This window comes from Anoplopoma fimbria, chromosome 19, assembly GCF_027596085.1.
Source record: "Anoplopoma fimbria isolate UVic2021 breed Golden Eagle Sablefish chromosome 19, Afim_UVic_2022, whole genome shotgun sequence".
Classification (NCBI taxonomy): Eukaryota; Metazoa; Chordata; class Actinopteri; order Perciformes; family Anoplopomatidae; genus Anoplopoma; species Anoplopoma fimbria.
The window spans coordinates 423,450-436,004 of NC_072467.1; the positions used below are offsets into that span (position 1 = coordinate 423,450).

At 40.7% G+C, this 12,555-nt stretch overlaps 2 protein-coding genes across 2 annotated transcripts; one reads left to right on the plus strand and one right to left on the minus strand.

Moving 5' to 3' along the window:
* Positions 1-1,563: 1,563 nt before the first annotated feature.
* On the plus strand, positions 1,564-5,216 carry ppp1r32 (protein phosphatase 1, regulatory subunit 32). The gene is made up of 12 exons (XM_054620778.1): positions 1,564-1,591; positions 1,850-2,026; positions 2,327-2,441; positions 3,544-3,706; positions 3,787-3,832; positions 3,999-4,099; positions 4,243-4,308; positions 4,419-4,508; positions 4,595-4,660; positions 4,763-4,857; positions 4,961-5,065; positions 5,143-5,216. The coding sequence occupies exons 2-12, from the start codon at positions 1,951-1,953 to the stop codon at positions 5,159-5,161; spliced, it is 942 nt and encodes a 313-aa protein (XP_054476753.1). The 5' UTR covers positions 1,564-1,591; positions 1,850-1,950; the 3' UTR covers positions 5,162-5,216.
* Positions 5,217-7,993: 2,777 nt separating this feature from the next.
* On the minus strand, positions 7,994-9,185 carry LOC129108869 (leucine-rich repeat-containing protein 10B). Its single transcript, XM_054620792.1, is given in 2 exon segments — positions 7,994-9,136; positions 9,138-9,185. Coding segments are annotated over 2 exon segments (1,191 nt in total).
* Between the last annotated feature and the right edge of the window lie 3,370 nt (positions 9,186-12,555).

Genomic DNA, 12,555 nt, shown 5'->3' on the forward strand with positions numbered 1-12,555 from the left:
CATGCAAATTTCAAGCCATCCATCATTTTTTACATAACCGTACGTCTTTCTGGGCGAGACTGAAGTCAGAGCCACTGTGGCATCACACTGCCATCCAATGGACACACTGAGAAACCGTCCAGTCTGCTGAGGATGCTAAAGTTACGTAAGTCAATTTCATTTATACATCACAAATCTGTCTCAAAAGGCTTCACGATATGAAAAGCATTCAACACCTACTATTAAATGAATAAATACAAAGCTGTGTGTATTATATGGTAAAAAAAAAAATGGACTGTACTTGTATAGCGCTTTTCTAGTCTTCCGACCACTCAAAGCGCTTTTACATTACTAATCATTCACCCATTCATACAGGAGCCACCATGCAAGGTGCCACCTGACCATCAGGACCCTAACTAACATTCATACACACACATACACCGCAGGAACAGCCTGCGGGAGCAATTTGGGGTTAAGCGTCTTGCCCAAGGACACATCGACATGGACTGCCGGAGCCAGGGATCGAACCGCCGATCCTCTGATTGGGGGACGACCCTGCTCTCCACTGAGCCACAGCCGCCCTAGTAGAATACCTTCGACTAGATAAATGAATAATGCAAATATATATACATGTGCTGTAATAATTCTTACTAAGGTAGTTCAGTGACGTATAAGGGTAAAACATGTCAGACAGCAATGGTGTTTGTTCTGTACATAATATAAATATAAGTATAAATATAAGTTATAAATATGAAATACATAAAATACAGTATAGTGAGGTATTTTGTTTTCAAGTATGTACAATACTGTACATAATGTACACATACTACAACATAATGGTATCATTTTACTTCAACCCCTGCTGTTTTGCATTTATAAGCATTAATAGCATTTAATAAACGTATATAACAGACTAATATGTAGCTGTAATCCTATCTAAGATCTTTTAAAGTGTTTACTGACTCCTTCATAATTCAGTAATAATGATCTAAAATTTAAATTCTACACTTAAACACTTGAAAATGTCCTTATATTTGCTTATAACTACATTACACTGTGGTACAAGAACTGCAGCTTATACATGATAGTGATGAGTTCACGTTTTGAAATGGATGCTTCTTTTTTATTGTCATTAATAAATATAAAAAATATTATTGAGGACAAGAAGGCGGGTAATCTAGTGATTCCCGAAAAGGGGCACTTCTGCAGATACCACAGGGTACGTTTGATAACGTAACTTGCCTAATACAAAAAATATATTTTTATGATTTAGTCGGCTGACTGTGCAGACACACCCCTGAACACCTGAACACCTGAACACCCACTGCTGCCTTCGAGTGTGTCTGAAAACTAGATAACTTTAAGTATAAATCTGTAAGTGCTGATGATTGGCTGAAACTTCTGCCAGTAATCAAATAACGTGCATAGGACATGTGTTAAAGGAATAAAGCATAGACCTGATATACAGTAGAAACATCGTCTAATGGTGTAAGCAGCCAACCTTTCAACCTTTCTTCTGGAGTCACTCTTCAGCCCTTGTGCTGGATCGCCTAGCAACAGAGGCCTGTTTACCCTCACAACCACAAGACAGAAAGGTGAACAAGCGTCGCAGGTACGTCTGGGGAGGAGGTGAATCCTTTTTTTCCAGGGGTAATTTATATCTGGTGTAAATCGATCTATCTGCAGCTGTTCTGCAGTGCTACTGAACTTTTCTCCTCACTCACAAACAGCATTTGATGAAGGGAGCACTTATAGCATAATTTCCCACAGACTCCTGTAATCACTTTTTCAGAGAGCTCTGTTGGATTCTGTCAAACCTAAAAAACAAAAGGAGTTACACGTTGTTTGCTGCTTTTGTTGGTGGTTACAGTACTGTGCACATGCCCGGAGGATTTTTGCCATCCATCACTGGTGTCAGTGAGAGTTTCCATTACAGCAGTCACGGGTGGCTGAGCAGGAGAGAGGAGAGTCATGCCGACTGTTAGAGCAACAGGTAGCAGGGGACGACTGACCGGAGACAGAGTCAAAGTCTACAACGCTTCTTATGGTGAGAGAGCGCACGATGAGGGGGAAAGTCAAAAAGTCTCAGCATAAACATAAATAGCATTTTAGCATGTAATAGTAGCAAAAGCACAGATGTATTCAATACAATTAGCTGCATTCCACTTAATGGAGGCCCTGGTATTGTGCTCATTAGCTCACTCTGACACAAACTAAGGAATTGTTAATGTTAGCAATTTCATCTGTGCTTTTCCTACTATGACGAGTCAAAAATGACTGCTGTGAAAAACATCCATTAGGATTTATATTAGATTTCTGATGGCCAATATGTGTACACCTGTCTCAGACCAAAACTTGACCTCTCACCTCGGACATCCCAGCGAAACAGGCTTCACATCAAACCAGAGACCAGCCGTGTATTACAGGCCTGTTATGGACCACATTGACAACCCACAGTTTGGGTAAGTGAGGACTATAGAAATTAAACTGAGATGCTCACCAGTTGATTATTATTTCAAATGCGTTTTTCAATCACCCTGTCTGATTAGACGTTCAGTCAGTTGGAAGCTGGTGGAGCTTCGTGAATTATCAAACACTATGTGCAGATAAGTAAGATAAAAGAGTAAAATGATGATCAAACAATCATTTAGCGAAAAAGATTCTAAAGTGTGTGTGTTTGTGGTTGTCGCAACATGTCTGAGTAAGAAAAGCAGAGGTGTGAATAACAAAAGTAATGATAGCTGAATTCCATTGAGCTGCTTCAGGGTGCTTGTCTGCACACTGTGTTCCAACAACCATATTAACATACGATTTAGTGTGTCAAATGCAGTGTGCCAAAATTACCAGGATGTCCTTCTGCATCTGGTCTCCTTTTGAAGAATGCCAGCCACAATGCTTTTCTTGCTATTCTGACCCTCTGCGCTGTGGATGTATGAGGGTCAAAGTTCAAGGTGCAATGTTAAGAGAAAGTACTGTGTCAATAAAGCACTGTCTGAACTCCTTCAGATTCACCCAGGAGTTATTCCCCTCAATCAGGGAATAACTCCTGGGTTTAAGATACATGTAGTGAATAGAGGCTCAAGAGAAACAATGTCCCTGTTAAGTGGGATAATGTTCAGATTGAGCCGTTAATATTTGAACTGACTTTCTACAAAATGATATAGCTACTGTTACAATTGCTGTTTTTTAATCAAATCTTCTCAATGCAAAGACCCCCTCATTGACAACTTTATTGACCTCTGTTGTTTTGGAGTGGAGGCAGAAACCCCAGAGAGGGATATCTTTAAGGCCCTCTATACTCATGCTAAATACTAACAGGTAATCGTAATCAATAATCAGGCACGTAAAACTAGAGCTGTTTGCATGGATAGAAACCACTAGATACAAGGCAGTGTGTTGATTTTTGTAATTTGGGTTACATGACAGCAAGGTTTTTATGGTGTGTTCCTTTTTGTAAACCACCCTCCTGAACTCATTAAGCTGACTGTTCACTTAAAAAAATGTTCGTGCCTAGCTTCAAAAGTGTTGTTTCCTCAAACACAGGTGTGTTGTTTTTGTGTGCAGACTCCTGTTATCTGACAGTTTCATGTCTCAAACTAAACAACACTACCAGCCTCACATCCGGTCTGATTATTCAGGGTCTTTGCCAAACCTCATTAACAAGTCGAGAGACAGCGGCTTCCATCAGCTGAGGAGTCGTCCCAAAACAGCGACTATGGAGGAAATGGTAAGACACAGAAAAGATAACAACACTTGCAGGATGTTGTAAATGTCTCATTATCTGTCTTCATGAATATTTCTCTTCAGACAGAATACCAAAGATTGTTTGTGCCGCATCGTCTCACACCATCAGGTAGAATAATAAAGACCCATGTTTATGTATATTTAAAGGTTTAAGACATAAGAAAACAGAAAAAAAACATAATACTTTTAATCTAGGCTACTGTAGTTTCCATTATTAAGTGAATGAGGACTTCTAATGACCTGTTGGCTTCTGTACATGTGCACACTGTCTCCAGTTTCCCAGAACCATGTGACTGTGGGTCCCAGAGGAGGAAGTGGTTTTACTGAGGGAACAGACCTTCAACTTAACACATTTCTGGAGAAAAAGAGATGCATGGTAAGATTTGGAAATAGTCATTCTAGAAAATTAAATCAGTATTATTAGTCTATATTTACATCTGTAATCACACAGCAGTTACACCAGTTATTTCTTATGTCTTTCCCTGAAAATACTACTTATTTTTTTTGTCTGATGTCCAGGTTGAACCTCTCCAGACTCACAGCTCAGTGATGAAAAGTGACTTTGTGTCACCTTCATTTCTGCAGGTTAACGCACAGACTTCATCCACTCTGATTTTTTTAAAACGATGCAATTTGTAATACTATTTTCCAGAATCTGTCATTTTAAACAGCGTCTTTCTGTGCTTGCGTTTGAGGGCACTGAGGCAAGACCAAACATGTGCAGTAGCCGTTTTTCTCGAGAAACAGGATTCACACGAGGTGCCATTGCTCCCTTGGCCTGCCCAGTGAGTATTGATCCCCTTCCAGTCAGCTGTGATAGATTTTAATGATATCACTTTAACTTTAAACGCCCTTCCCTCTGCTCATCTAGCCCTCCCTTCTGTTGTCACCACGAACGAAAAGTCATGCACCAACTACAAAGTCCATTGGAAAAAAGGTTATATACTTTTATCTTGTAGTTTTTTTATCCTGTAATCAATATAACCTCTGCGTTTTGAGCTGTTATCACTTGTTTTATCCTGTTTTTTGTGTTTTCTAGGAGCCCACAGGGTTTCTTCTCAATGCTCCGAGCTACCAGACTTTTTGTAACACACCGTTTGATCGTTCACACTTCAACACACATTATGAAAGCACGTAAGTGTGTTTAACACCTTCAGATAATGTTGTAGGTATCAAACAGTACAGAATATAATCCAAGCAACTGTTTAGTTAACAAGAATGTTTATTTCTTTTCCAGGTTTTGTCATGATGCCGATTATGAAAAGTTGAAATCTGGCCACTCTTGTGCAGCAATTATCAGTGGAAATAGAGAGAACAGCTACAATCGTCGAGACATGGACAGGTACACAAACAAGCTGCACACATGTCCCATCATGCATGTGTTTCCTTTGACTCATATTACCTACTTTTATTTCACAGGTTCATCTTTAGGGGCTAAACCTTCTCACACCTGAGAATGTAACCGCATGACTAAAAATAAAATGTCTTTCTTGTAAACACTTTACTCTGGATGATTTGTGCAGAAATAAAAACTGTTGTGGATGTGTGAGTACTAGTGTTAGCAGTATTACATATCGTTATGATCAAATCCTGAAAGCTTTCATAACTCCCTCGTCTGTGTTGTTTTACAATATTCCTGTCAAAAAATGGCTCACTTTCATCTCTTTGTTAAGTCCTTTTTGTGTGAGCTGAAAAGCTGCCAGTCAGACAGTTGTGTTAAGAGAGTCGTGTGAAAGCCAAACAGGCAGTGGAGGAGACGATGCATTGTCTTTGACTCGCTGTGAGGATTGAGTGTCCAAAACGTCACGTTATGTGTCGCATACTTTAGCTCCATACTACTACACACCGGCTGTTTGCCAACTCTCAGAGACTGCGGTGGTTTTACATTGTTAACACAAGTCAAATAAACACAGAATCGCTGTGTCAAAACAAGATTTAAGTAAAACCACAGCGTGTCTGCAAGTAAGTGTTGGTGTCAGCAAAGTAGAGACAGTAGATCATGTTTAATTAGCTGCCAACACGTCTTCATGTGGTGAACAGTGAAATAATGGAACACTTCACTGTTCCATGCAATTGGCTTAGGGATAGCAATGATTGCAATGCAATTATGTCTAGACATTGATATTTCCCTCTGATGTGTATATTACATAATCCTTTAGTCTTTCCTCTAGCACAATCATGCTTTGGTTTATGGCCAATACCTGCTGAAATAATGGCATTTCCATCATCCTCAGCTGTACTTTGTGTGTAGTGATAATACACAGTATGCTGACAAGCTAAACTAAGATTGCAAACTTTGCACCTGTTTTACATTTACATGTTTCCTAGTGTTTTGAATCGCTGTGCCTCCCAAAGCTGCTAGCGTGGCTCCTTATCAGACAGAGCCTGTTTTGCAGGTGGAGAACGCGAGACACACCACACTGCCTTTCTTTTTTTTTCAGACACAATATTGTTTCGCAGTTTGCTGACATCTTTTTTTTTTTATTGTTGCTAGACAAGCACCAAATAGGTGCTAACATTAGCTTAACACGAATCATGAACTGTGCACTACATATTAGTTAATTGTACTGTTTAAATTAATGGAAACAACTTACCTGATATCACAAGAACTTCACTAATTGTCATCCTGCTGTTTTCTGTTCAGATCGTGGTAACTACAGTTGTTAAAATCATTATGTGGTAAAGTCATCACAATGTGGAAAATGCTAACGACATCGGGGAGCCTTTCGCTCTGAGGCACATAAAACACTTGATGACTTCAGCGACGCAAAAGCGGCGCAAAAAAACACATCTCATGAAAAAACGATTACAAAAGGATTAAGTGTCCCCGGGTTTTGGTCAGGACATTTGAAGTCATTGGGCTCTGTGATGAGTAGTTAATGCTGTTTTATATTTTAAAGACAAAACAATTTACCTGTTAATCAAGAAAATTGTTGACAAATTAATTAATAATAAAATTAATCATTGGTTGCAAATGAATAGAAACTGAGGGCAACGATTTAGAAAAAAATGTATCTTCTCAAATGACTGATTTGAAGATACAAACATGGACTCTAGCGCACTTTGACAGGCATTTTTCTCTATTTCCTGATACCCACTGGATCAATCTATTAATTAACCAAGAAAATAATCAGCAGAAATCTCCTGCCCCAGACATAACACCAACAGCCTTACATATATGTAAAGTTAATGGTTTTATGTAAAAAAGTTCGAGTTTGTTCTCCAAAAGTTTCCCTCAGCACAAGCGCAGGAGTTGAGCCACGCTGACACACGAGTACAAGTATAAATATTTCAGCGCTGGGATAAATATTTCACTCTTTCAATGAGATGAGAGAAGGAGTTACGTGGAGGGAAAGAGGATGGGATTACATACGAGCCCCACATGAATAATGAGTGCAGAGATGAGAGGAGAACAAGGGTCGGGCCTGCTTCATGTTAGAGACGGAGGTAGAAAACGAGCAGTCATCGACAAAAAGGAAGTATACAAAGGTCATGACGGGCCCGGGTCTCTGTCTGACCTGCTGACCTCCTGCTTGATACTTTTGTCAGCCTATTTCATGTTTGGAGCCTCCCTATGGACTTACCTTTTATGGTGAGGCACCCCAGCTATTCATCCCTCTAATAATCCTACTTGTCTCGCTCTCCTTTTTGGCAGTGACACTCACAGGACTGCTTACACAACACTGACACGGGAGTGGGGGGTTGTGTTTAGCATGTCATAAATATTTTGTAAATCTAAATCCAATACACACATTTACATGCACACACACCGTCTCAGTTTATAAAAATAGCAGTGAGTCAAGGCCGAGCTGCACTGGCACATAAAACAGACACTGACCATGAATTGTGGAAATACTACAGAGTGTCAGTGAAGTTACCGGTAGCTGGTGTGTTCACTGGTTCCCAATTAAGACATATTTTCCCATAAATGATTGACGCCGACTTCATCAGCTCAGTTAAAATTTAATGAGAGAAGATGGTGTACACAAAAACAACCCTAATGTAAAACACCCATACACACTTCAAACACACAAACACACACACACACACACACACCTGAGTCCTGCTCTGATTTGGTCATTTGCAGCTGATTGAGATGTCACAGCTGCCGTCAGTTTACAGTTTTCATAATGCCTCAATGCTCATTCATTTTCACAGTTAACGCTAGATTAGCAATTAGCAGCATAGCTAATTTGTGTCAGCTTCTTTTTCTGTCATCTACCTCCGTCTGCTTGCAGATCATCTGAGTCCACATGTATGAGGTTTTTTTTCATGCCCCTTCATCTTTTCTCCCCGAGTCCTCCAGCTCCTCGTACTCGTAGTCCATCTGAGCCCTCTCGTACTCCAGCTCGTCTCCCTCATACTCAAACCCCTCTCCCTCACATATCAGCTCCTCCGTCTCATACTCGACCCCCTCCTCGTCATATTCCAGCTCAGCTCCGTCGTATTCAGTGACGGGCAGCTCCATATCCTCCTCCTCCTCGTTCGCCATGGGCTCTCCCTCTTTAATGTCTGTGTCCTCTACGGTCAACACAGCTGGTTTTGAGTTGGAGCTGCTGTTCTTCAGGATGCCATGGATCACCGGCTCCTCTCCTGCCAGAGCCAGCTCTTCGGCCTCTTCCTCTGCAGCCTTTCGTAGTCTCTCATTCTTGGCCTCGCGCTCCTCCAAGAACTCTGCAGCGCCTTCACCGACCACGAGCACCTCCTCGCCCACTCTAGGAGGGCTGTCCACTGGGTTGTGGTCGTAGGAGAAGAGCTGCAGGGCGTGGAGACGCTTCAGGCTGGGAAACTCTGATATCTTGTTGCGGTCCAGATCTAAAATCTCCAAATGCTCCATGCGCAGCAAGGCTCTGGGGAAGGTATCGAAGCGGTTCCCGTAGAGCCATAATCCCCTCAAGGCCTCCATACGGCAGAGGTCAGAGGGCAGCGTCTTCATCCGGTTGTCTCCAATCTGAAGGGACTTGAGGTTGGGCAGGTCGTAGAGCTCCCGTGGAAAACTCTGGAAGTAGTTGCTCTCCACCCACAGGCAGCGCAGCCTCTGCAGGTTCCTCAGCTCAGGCGGGAGGCTCATGAGCCGGTTGCTGCCCAGGTAGAGGCGAGTGAGGTTCGTGAGCTGGCAGACGGCCGGCGGAACATCCTCCATCTTGTTGAAGTCGAGGGCGAGGATACGCAGACCCTGCAGCTGGGAGATGCTGTCCGGCAGAGTGCGGAGGCGATTCCCACAAGCGTACAGCTTCTCCAGATGCATCAGTTCAATGACACGCGACGGCAACCGCTTAAATTTATAGTAGCTAAGGTCCAGCACGGGATCCCCGCTCTCGAACAGCTCCTCCACCCCTATTGGAAGCTCTTCCTCCACCTCCACTTCCTTCTTCTTCTCTATGATTTCTTCCTCCTCGCCATCCTTCACCCCGCCCCTCCTCTTCCTCTTCTCCCTCTCCCTTCCTGGACGAGTTGCCCATGCTGTGGCCTGCAGCCCCTGACTCCTATGTGAGTCAGGACAGAGTCATTTGAGGAGGAAGCGTCTGTGACAAGTTAACCCTCCGCCTGAGAGCTACTGTTGTCTGGCTGTTGAACCCACTGGCTGCAAACGGCATCACGGTCCGGGCCAGTTAACACTTCTGCAGCCAAACCACTGCAGTTTATCAGGTGTCTCTCCATCACTTTATCTGCCGCTTGATCAGAACGCACCAGTTGAAGATATCTAACAAAGTGTGGAGTAATAGTAAAAGTACTGATAGTAATAATAATAGTAATAATAATAATAATAATAATAATAATAATAATAATAGTTATAGGGCTGCTGGTAGCTGAGCTCAACAAAAATACAGCAGCATTTTGTTTGAATTGAGTTCTTGCAGTCCTTACCCTCTCTCTTTCACTCTCTCCAGGCTTTTAACAGAAAGATAATGTGCAGCTTAAAAGTCACCTGTCCACGTGATCCGGTCCCTCTGTCGGCACAGGAGAGAAGGTCCACTTTAGGACTAAACAGTCCTTGAATGATAACAGCTCGGTGACCTGGCCGGCAGCAAAGAAAGAGCAGTTAATGGAAGTGTGTCCACTGCTTAATGCAGCTGCTCCCCATTAGAGGCCGAGCTCTCCCGGGATTTAAATCCGCGCTGGAAAAGGAAATTGCACATTTTGTGAAAATTGCAGCGCTGAGTGAGTGACCGACTGTCTCTGCTGGTGTTGGCCGCTTCTCTCCATCATTGAGAAGCTTTACGTTGAACTGCTGCCTCCCTCCTCCTCCTCCTCCTCCCTCCTCCTCCTCCTCCTCCTCCTCCTCCTCCTCCTCCTCCTCCTCCTCCTCCTCCTCCCTCTGTAACCGGAGCAGGGGGCATCCACATCACATGGTCAGTGTGTGTGTGTGTGTGTGTGTGTGTGTGTGTGCGTGTGTGTGTGTGTGTGTGTGTGTGTGTGTGTGTGTGTGTGTGCGTGCGTGCGTGTGTGTGTGTGTGTGTGTGTGTGTGTGTGTGTGTGCGTGTGTGTGTTGTAAAGTATTATAAAAAACTGTCAGCAGCGTTTTTTAATTGTATTGAAACGATTTCAAAGAAAACTGAATGTTCAGGTTTATATCAAATGTTTGCCTCTTCTTTTAGATTAACATTAGTTAAACAATGAGTTTGTTGATTCTTGTGTTTGTGCAGTAATACGCCTAGTATAGCCTACAATATCTCGTATATTCATTCATTTTTTCCCTTTGTCAGTTCTTTTATTTTTGCACACTGTTGTATATATATATATATATATATATATATATATATATATATATATATATATATATATATATATATATATATATATATATATATATATATATATATATATATATAAATATATACATATATGTCGTATGTAAACCTTTGGTCCTATTGTCTGTCTTTTATCTATATGTTATCTCCGTCACAGTGACCATTTAATGTACTGTAGTGTCTGCACTAATGTAAAAAAAGAAAAAGTGTTAAGCCCTGACAACTCAAATAAGACAGCCCACCAATAAAACGAGTGCTGTTCTTAATGTTTTTTAATGCTTGACTTAATATTTTCATGTTATGCCTCTTTATACTTCTACTCTACTAACATTCAGAGGGAAATATTCTAGTTTTTATTCTACTACATAAATGGCATCCACTCATATGTATTAAACTGTGGTTTAAGTAGTCAGAAGTCCTACAACAAAAAGGTCACTGCTAGATATAAAGGCTGACCAATCAATAACACAGGAAACGTACTTGCCAAAGTGCTATTTAAACTGTCCATCTGCTATATGTGATTATTTATTTTATTATTACAGGTTAAACCCAAAGTTCTGACATTATTGTATCGTGTATGTTGTTTGAATGCAACTATATGGTCGTCAGGCAATAAAAAATTCAGTATCTGAAAAATAACCCCAAAAAATAGAAAAAATAACAAGGACAACAGACATTATACAGTTTAACAGGTACATTTTTTTTTGATATTTTAAGTATGTTTTGCTGATGATCTTAAACAGTTCTACTGAAGTAACATTGGGAATGCGTGACTTTGACTTGTATCACTGTAAATACATCATGATAGTCTACACAAAATCTGCTGGACCTCCAAAGATGGCAACTTTAGTGCTGGTTTGTACCAAACACTACTGACTTTAGCTTCAGCAGGTTTTTATAGACCAATTAAAAAGCTGTGAAGACAGCCTCCATGCGACTTTCTGCTTTGACACAGAACAGACGCAAAAATAACCTCTTAACTGCTGCTAACCTTAACAGTGTTCAACCTGAGACAATTATAAGAATTATTGATGCATTAACAATCAGATAAGCAGTATGGGTGAGTTACAGTTTCACCAAATGTCAATAACAAAGTAAACGTTTTACTTCACCACCTAGATAGGTGGATGGATAGATAAATGGATGGATGGATGGATGGATAGATGGATAGAGAGATACCCACTATACTGCAGTTTGGATTGTCATGAGTGTGACTCGACCAAAATATATTCAGACACTGTGGCTCAAAATAGCCCTAACATTTGATGAGCCCAGAGCAAGTTTTGAATAAAAGGACAGCAGCAGTTACAGCACAAGCTCACTTTATCCAGTGGAGGAATATTCACATCCCCTTCTTGTTAAAACTGTGTAAAAATACTCCGTTACAACTGCATACTGAGAGTATAGCGCAAGGGGTTGAATGTAACTAAGTAAATTTACTCAACTACTGTACTAAAGTAAAATGTTGAGGTACTTATACTTTCCTTTACAGATTCTATTTTATATGTCATAACTTTGTACTTCAATTCAATATCAGGGGGAAATGTACCTTTTACTTTCTAGTTATTTTGCAAATTAAGATTTTATAGACAAAATATGTAACGCATTATTATAGACCTTGACCACCTCAACCAGCTACAACATTACAATGCCGCTTAATGCATCAGTCATGTTAATCCAATAATGTAGTAATTAAAGCATATTACTACAAAAAAATAATAGAACATCGACAGGGACAACACGGATACCTAATAAGTATATTTGCTTTTTAAGTGCATTTGTATCGAAATGCATTTAAATGCTGCTCAAGTAAAACCACTTCTGTAGTATTACTTTAGTAGTAAAACTACTTCTGCAGAAGTAAAACTACTTAAATTCTTCTCTGAATTCAGGATGTTTTACTTTTAGTGCAGTATCTTTACATTGCTATTTTCACTTGAACAACATATGAGAATACTTCTTCCAACACTATATAGTACTGGCAGCAGTATGTATTTACATAAGGTCACGGTAGTCATTATGATTAAGCTTCTCTTCTGAAATTATGAATGCATGAATGTGTTACAGTAATCTTATTATT